The sequence below is a fragment of the Podarcis tiliguerta genome (assembly GCF_965153285.1).
Source record: "Podarcis tiliguerta genome assembly, chromosome: 1".
Lineage (NCBI taxonomy): Eukaryota > Metazoa > Chordata > Lepidosauria > Squamata > Lacertidae > Podarcis > Podarcis tiliguerta.
This window is the reverse complement of record NC_139534.1, coordinates 10812109-10820852: the sequence shown is the minus strand read 5'-3', so window position 1 is coordinate 10820852 and position 8744 is coordinate 10812109. Positions and strand designations below refer to the sequence as shown.

Sequence of the window (8744 nt, the reverse complement as noted above, 5' to 3'; positions counted from 1 at the left end):
GCTGGGCTTGAATGTAGATTCTTATTACTCTCCATTTTGGGCCATCACTTCCATCGTTTCCAAATCAACGTTAAGGACAAAGATAGATTAAGTGGCTGGCAGAATTCAGAGATGTCTTCCGAAATGCAGATGCCAGTTTCTCATACAGAACAAGCCACTTTATATCTAAATGGGGTGCAATCATTTGTTCGTTGGATTTCTTCCACAGATAGGCAAAAAAAGGATTAGAGGGGATTTGCAGAATTATGGAATAGGCATGCTGTTAAGAGTTGACTACTCAGAGTGTTGGGTTAAGCCTTTGCTCCTCTTAATCTATGCCAGCATTATAGCAAATCTCTTACATGCAGACAGTAAACAAGGTAGCAATATGGCATGTCTCATTTCTGTTGTTTTGATGTCTGGTTTCTTTTATTTGGTTACTCTAATTACCCAGGGTGGTGGGTGGGGAGGGACAGAAAAGCCACTGCATTCTATATGCCGTCAGCTGCGAAGACCAGGGAAACTCGCCAGAAAGCAAAGGAAACGAGGTGAAAATGTCAGACACGCCTCCACTGGCCCTGGAAACACCACCAGTGGCAACAACCAATCAGGGACTGCATCAGCGGTGACACGCCTACATGGAAGGAGCGAATGAATTCACAATGACAAGGGCATGTCCTCAGCACACACCCAACTGCATAATAATAATAATAATAATAATAATTTATTTATACCCTGCCCATCTGGCTGAGTTTCCCCAGCCACTCTGGGCGGCTTCCAATCAAGTGTTAAAAACAATACAGCATTAAATATTAAAAAGTTCCCTAAACAGGGCTGCCTTCAGATGTCTTTTAAAAAGAAGATAGCTGCTTATTTCCTTCACATCTGAAGGGAGGGCGTTCCACAGGGCGGGCACCACTACCAAGAAGGCTCTCTGTCTGGTTCCCTGTAATCTCACTTCTCGCAATGAGGGAACCGCCACAAGGCCCTCGGTGCTGGATCTCAGTGTCTGGGCTGAACGATGGGGGTGGAGACGCCCCTTCAGGTATACAGGACTGAGGCCGTTTAGGGCTTTAAAGGTCAGCACCAACACTTTGAATTGTGCTCGGAAATGTACCGAGAGCCAGTGTAGGTCTTTCAAAACCGATGTTATACGGTCTCGGCGGCCACTCCCAATCACCAGTCTAGCTGCCGCATTCTGGATTAATTGCAGTTTCCGGATCACCTTCAAAGGTAGCCCCACGTAGAGCGCATTGCAGTAGTCCAAGCGGGAGATAACTAGAGCATGCACCACTCTGGCAAGACAGTCCGCAGGCAGGTAGGGTCTTAGCCTGCGTACCAGGTGGAGCTGGTAGACAGCTGCCCTGGACACAGAATTAACCTGCGCCTCCATGGACAGCTGTGAGTCCAAAATGACTCCAAGGCTGCACACCTGGTCCTTCAGGGACACAGTTACCCCATTCAGGACCAGGGAGTCCTCCACACCCGCCCGCCCCTGTCCCCCCAAAACAGTACTTCTGTCTTGTCAGGGTTCAACCTCAATCTTTAAGCCGCCATCCATCCTCCAACCGCCTCCAGGCACTCACACAGGACCTTCACCGCCTTCACTGGTTCTGATTTAAGAGAGGTGAGAGGTAGAGCTGGGTATCATCTGCATACTGATGAACACCCAGCCCAAACCCCCTGATGATCTCTCCCAGCGGCTTCATATAGATATTAAAAAGCATGGGGGAGAGGACGGAACCCTGAGGCACCCCACAAGTGAGAGCCCAGGGGTCTGAACACTCATCACCCCAACAACCAACAACATCAGCACCCCACCCACCCTGATGCCATAACACACCCACGCCAGGAGCTCCAGCACCAGAGCCAACACCACTCCTGCCGATCCCTAGACAGTCAGTCCTCCAGGGATTTGAAGCCCCTCATCCCCTTCGCAACCACTGTTTCGAAACATAACACGAAATGAGAACAGAGCACACACATCACACAGCATCCACCCAACTCACTGGGCGGCAGGGATGCCAACTTGAGTAAAATATTGGGGGCGGGGGGAGGTAAGCTACTTCCCACATAATTGATCACATGATGCAGCGCATGTGTACACCATCTGAATGGCAATGCCCATCACCTTTTGGAAGGCAGCCCCCTCCCAATTTTTTACTGGGGGGCTGAAGGGACCCCTGCCCCTAGGGGTTGGCTCCTGTGCTGGGCAGGAACATGCAGAAAGTGCACACAGCCATCCAGGAGCCACCCACAGAGGTCCTGTGCGCAAGGAGCCAAAGGAAGGGATCTTTGTACACCCCAAATAGTAGACATCACCCCGCTATACCTCAGGGGAATAACATGGCAAATTATCTGGATGGATCTCAAAACTGTGATCTGGGATCTTCCAGTGTCTCCCAAGGAGTATCCACTTCTATTTTGGCCTTGGAATTTTCTCCTATTTTTGTTCTAGAAATATGTTTTACTTAATAGTTAATATGCAACTCAAATGACATATCACCTTCAGAATATGCCCTTTATTGGACACAGTAACATTAGCATTTATGCACCATAAATATCCCCACAACTCTATATAGCAGCTTGGTCTATTTTGTAGGAAAGAAAAAAAAATTGGCGCAAAGTAATCTAGAGTTTCTGCGAGAGCTAGGATTTGACTCAAGAACTCTTGGGACACTATTATCCACTGAAAACCCTGGCTCTAGAGAACAAACAGAGATGGGTGTGTGTGCAAAGGCAGTAATCTTTAATAGAGGCAGTGTCAATTAGCTGGAGATGTTTGCTGTAAAACAACCTTTGGCAATTTCAGATAAATGGAATGAAGATTTCCAGTGGGTGTGGTAAGAACTTCCAAAATAAATGTCTCTGTTGATCATCATTTGCAAGTCTGGCTTCACATGTTAGTGCTCATGTTTCATTATGAAACTTTCAGGGGGTGGGGGGGAAATCAAACAACACAAGTCTTCACTTGAAATATTTATTGAAAGTGTGCGAGTCCCATAAAGGTGAGTAAAACGTTTTTGTAAAAAAATTCAATAGAATTTTTTGCAGACGTAGATCTTACATAATGAAAATAAAAAATAGAAAAACAGGAAATGCCCAAACACACTGGTGTGCACTGAGAGGGAAAAGATTCTTATAAAGTCTTACATAAAGAAACATCGTTGGCTTTGCAAATATAGCATATAGCCATACAACCTACCAAATTAGGCGTGGATTTCTCCATAACGTCTTTATCCCTAGTACTGGCATAAAACAGGACAGCCAGTCTCTAGCAAGGGGGGAACCCGGAAGAGAAATATATCACGTGCCACTGGCAGTGAACTGCTGTGATAAAGTCACGTTACACAATATCCAGACAGAATTAGAATGGTAGGAAAGATACATGTTGGGGAACATTTCATTTCCATTTGCAGATCTAAATAGGACACTGATAGCCAAACAAGATGAAATCAAAGAAAACATTCATGCTTCGTTACCAACACAAGTAATCTGCCTTTTCATTACCTAGTACTGGAGATATACTTGTATATCATTTTAAGGAAATATGACTTTCATGACTGATGAGGCCTTTAGATGCTCCAATCTTAATTCTCTGCAACTTTGTTTTTGGTGATAAATGCATATTATGGTCAACAACTTTTAGTGATAAATGCATATTATGGTCAACAATACCTTGAAACTTGCCCAATACAGTGTTATTTAGCCACACCAACAACTAGCTAAAACCACACATACATTTCTTCCCCCAAAGGATCCGTTTCATGTCACTAACAGTTTACACCTGAATACAAACATAGCCATTTAAAGACAATTTTACTGGTGTTCCTTTTTTTCAGATGGAGAACTTACAGCAAGCAGCAGCAACACCTCAGATTGAATTAAGTAAAATAAACAAAACCAGAAGGCCTATTTTCATAGGTACAAGGAAATGTCACATTAGGTTAGCTTTCCCCCATATTTCCCATCATACCGCCCCCCAACCGCCTCTTGTTGCAGCCTCTCCCCACAACGGAAAGAAAAGCCATGGAAGCACGACATGGCAAGACGACACAATATGAGTAGCGAGACCTCAGATTCTCCTCCCCCCCGACAGTTTTAGGAGTGTTGTGGGGAGCTAGTGGCAGTAACCTCTTGCTCTCACCAGGGTTGCAGACATTTCTGTTTTGCTTCTACATTTCTGGACTTCTCTCATCTCCAACCAGGAGCTGGAATTCTAATTGGGAAGGAAGTAGCCTCTGTTGATCTTCCCCAAGTCAACTCCTGGTTGGGAGGCAAGGAAAATGCTGAAAACAACTGTCTCCCTATCCCCGTAGCTTCATCTGGAAGAGAGAGGAAGGCAACAAAACTTTGGAGTGCATCGTTCCCCGCCCGTCTCCTCTAAGCAGCTTTGAAGGGGAGATTTGTTTCCCCACACATACAAGCTGGTTTGGGGGAGTGGGAAATGGAGGGTGAATCCCCTCCAAGCCAACCCCCACACTGCAGGTGAGACTGAGAAAGAGGCAGTGAATCTTTGATGCACTGCTGATCGTTGCCCATTTTCCAAGTTTCCTGGGGTCCTTTTCTTGTGTAAGAACAACATGAAGCAAACAGAATGCTAACAAGTGGCATGAATGTACATATTGTGTGTATATATTTATAACACCCACCCACCATGTATGTGGAAAAAAATGGCTTAGCTATTACAGTTTAATAGACACTCGGCAATCCTGACAACTGGCAATAATGAATTTGATCTCATTATTTCTAACTAGCGAAAGCTGGATTTTCATTATTCTGTTAGACCTTTTCCTTGTCCTAACTTCTTTGCTTTTGATTTCTTCCATGAACACTATCCTCTCTGGCTATTCCGCCTTTCTTAAAGTCATGGGCTGAATTGCTCTAATGTCACAGAGGGGTAAAAACAACCCAGAAGTAGGCAGTGGAGTGCAAAATCAAGGCTTGGAGAGAACTTGTAAGTGGAATGTTAAAGAATAGTAAGCAATTTTTATTTAAATCATTACTTGGCCTGGACTAATATATGTTGGTACAGATCAGTTGAACATCTCATTGCATTTAAGTAGCCAAAAAAGAACTGCTTATGGTTTTCATTTCCTCAGAATTTTCAATAATTTCAAATTATTAACAAGGGCTAAACACTGTTTTCTTAATGGAAGCTGAAATATCAGCTTTCTCATATTCACCTGCAGGCCAGCCTGAAGTGCGTTTCTCACTTTTTGCTCTGAAGATATGGGAAACTTCAGTTTTGAAGGCTTATGTTTTATATACCGTTCCAAGTTGTAATTTGGCCCTTAGGTACTCAATGGGAAAATTGAGCGAGGAGCTTCATGTAGTCTCTTATAAGCTGCTGTTTAACTTAAGAACTGGAACTGGGTTTAAACTAAATGCAAAGATTCCTCTAACGCAGAGGAAGCCTACCTTCCCATGTTTCACAAAGCCACAACATTCAATTTAAAATAAGGCTGCGTGTTCACAGAAGTTACGTTGATGAAACACATTGCTTGACAATTGACCTAGTTTTAAAATACTACGTTGTTTTCCCATTTCATCCTTACCTGTTTCAAAAAGGAGTGAAAAACCTGATTTTAACACTCGAACTCAGCTGCCTCAATGGTAATGTTTTTGCTGCAAAATAAGCAGTCCGAAGACTTGATATGTCAGGAAAGTTAGGTTCAAGGAATGGGGGTGGGGGTGGGGGAAGGAACAGACCATCTTGCTGTGCTAATACAAAATATGTAAGCAGAACACGGCAGAAACAAAGATATGCAAGTACAATACAGGACCAAGGTACAAAAATGATGAAGTAACACTTTAAAAATAGTTCCAGAAGCATAGCTTTGTTAGTCTGTTGCAGCAAAAACAACAAAGTCTTATAGCACCTTAAAGACTAACAAGTATATTGTAGCCCAGAACCTACTTTGCTGGGTAGGTATGTATACACCAAACTGGGTAGGTATGTATACCCTGAGTATGGAGAGGTGTTTTTGTTTTTGAAACAAAAAAAAAGCCATAGAGTGAAACCAAAAGACCAAGCAATGTAGGAGCTGGTATATCTGGTATTACTAAGCAAGCAAAAATGAATGCAAGAAGAAACGGATGTTGGTGTGACCCACTCCAAACAAGTAGTTACTGGGGATGAATAGACATAGTAAGATGGACAGCAGTAACAGTATTGCTATGCCTTTCAATCACACTAACTGAATGGTCGCACTAATGCTACAATATTTTCGTTAGTCTAAAGATACCAGGAAAGCCTCCCTTAAAAATAATAACTTTCCTATAACTGCATAGCTTGGCACCAATTAATTTTGAATCATTCCGTACTAATAGCTCCTTTGAAAGTACTAGTCTACCTTCCAGGATACTTTGCCATTTTGGAGGCGTTTTGGAATCTGAAAGTGTGGCCTTTAAACAGCTGCTCTAGCTCTAGTTGTTTAATGAGTCTCGGTAAAATCTCCTTTCGTTACCAGATTAGTTCATTGCCCTTCATAAACAGATTTAGTAACGGAAACTCCATCCCATTTTTGATTGTTACACCATTACAATTATTTTGTAGAAAGATCACAAAAGAAATGAAATGGGCCACAACTGCAGACCAATATTAAAGAATCAAATGATCCTTAGGTTAACACCCTAACAATATTGCTAGTCAAAAAAGGAGACTATATCCACTGAAATAAATTGCTTTAACAAACATCATGCCTGACAAACTTTACCCTCAAGAGACCCACAAGACAGTACTTTGACAAGCAGGAAGAACCATGCATGGCCATTTCAAGATCATATGACTACACATTTTATATAGTAGTGGCAAGACATGATAGGATTGGGGTATAGGCCAAAAGGCAATTCTAGATTCTGAAAGCGACACAACAAACCAAGATGTCCCAGGAGGCACTGATGTGACGGTTAGTTGGCATTTTGGGGGGAGAGGGAGAAGGGAATATTGTTCTGAAACACAACACTAGGAACAAGTCATTACACTATTGGCAGAAGTGCTCTAAAACACTATTTCCAGACAGGTACCTCTATGTGAGTGCTTGACCTCCCACCCCAATCCAAGTAATGCACCAATATTGCTTCTCTTCTTGGTCTGAAGGAGATTAAGCTTATGTGGGAGGAGGATGTGGTCACATCACAGAATGCTGGTCACATCGTAGAATGCTGAGAAGATTCAGTCCTTTGGTCCCAAGAGTGGAAATGACGTAGCAAGAAAAGTGGGATCATCTTGCTATGCATCAAAAAGCTCAAGATTCGTATGAACTAATACTTCTTACAGTGCCATTTGCTTGTTTCTCCCTTGCAGATCTTTTGCAAGGAACAGCTGGTATGTCTTGAATGTTTCCTTCTTCAAAATTGAAGATTGGTAATGCATCAGAAAAATTGGTCTTCCCAAATTGTAAAGCATTATGACCTGTCTCCCTTTATTGTACCAAAGCTTTTTTTAAAAAAGTGCAGGCCAGAGATTTAATTTGAGCCTTTCCAAGACAAGTATAGCAGTTTCTCTGCCACTCCTTTTCCTAGATCTCACGCCAGCCTAACAGTCATGGTCATGGAGATCAAGATACTAGTATGACCTGTTTATGGAATTGCCAGCAATCATGATGCAAACAGATGTGATTTGGAAGGCATAATCACAACTAGCTTCAATAAAGTTCTCTTAAAAGTTAGGAAAACCAAGTTTATCCTTCAGTTTCTTCGCCATGTCTAGACTGCTGCAGCATCGACATCTGTGGTATAATTTTGTTTGTTCCGCCAGGGAGCCGCTCTTGGACCGCACTTGCAGAGATGGAGGCCATGGCAATAGGCTGCAGCAATGCAGGTGTCATACCAGGCGTGACGGTCAGATTATGAGTAGCACCCTTGAGTGTAAGATCTTGTGTGGGAAGAAGTGGCTTCAGGATACTGACCAGGCAGAAAGCAGAGCCACTTTTAGGAATGAAGTTTACTTTATTTTTGTCAGGACAGTAAAAGGCCGGAATTTCATGCAAGGGCTTTGGCCTACAAAAGAAAGAATAACAATTCAACAAGGTTTAGTACAGAAAGCTAAATATTGCCAGCATTCTGAATATGTTAACTGCAAATCTCAGATGCAATGAAAATTAAATATGTGGATGTTAGCACACATGTGTGAAAGGAAGAAGGCATTTTAAAGCTCATAATGGTAAAAAATTATCCTTTCTTTTTTCTAATCATTTTTTAAATGACTTACAGTGTTTGTTGTGATCCCAGAGATCAACAAATATGTCTCCATTACTGGATCAATGTAAAAGCATAGAAGATTTTAAAATCACAGTTATCCCATGTGTATCGGAAAACCTCTTTCGTATCGGTCTCAACTGCCTGATGAAGCATTACAAATGGCTTGATACACAATTCAACAACTTTAGAAATCCTTTTTTCAAGACTATCGGGTTGGGTTCCAAGAAATGCAAGTAGAAACAAGTTATTGGAAAGGGACTTTCCTATTGTTTCCTCCACACTGAAGTCTGGTGACACCCCCCCCCCCCCCGCAAAAAACAAAAACCTGCTCCTGTGAGCTGGGTGACTATTGAATGGCATGGGATAGAACACAGTGGGGTGGAGGGTCCTTCAACTCTGATGAACAGGGAGAACAGATGGCTGCAGTGGTGAGGTTGCGTGGATGAAAAAGTTCCCTTTTGCTAGCCTCCTTCCACTCCTCTGTAATGTGATGTGGTATCTATCACTTTAACATAGGTTCACATTTACCAAGCTGCAGTTTGCTGCAGGGATGATTAGCA

At 42.6% G+C, this 8744-nt stretch overlaps 1 protein-coding gene across 1 annotated transcript in view; it reads right to left on the bottom strand.

Moving 5' to 3' along the window:
- Positions 1-2945: 2945 nt before the first annotated feature.
- The window catches only part of FAM117B (family with sequence similarity 117 member B), a 28048-nt gene continuing 22249 nt past the window's right edge, over positions 2946-8744 (bottom strand). Inside the window, exon 8 of the mRNA XM_083403547.1 lies at positions 2946-7983. Coding sequence (XP_083259673.1) covers positions 7665-7983 — 319 coding nt within the window. The 3' untranslated portion in view covers positions 2946-7664. The remainder of the gene's footprint in view (positions 7984-8744) is intronic.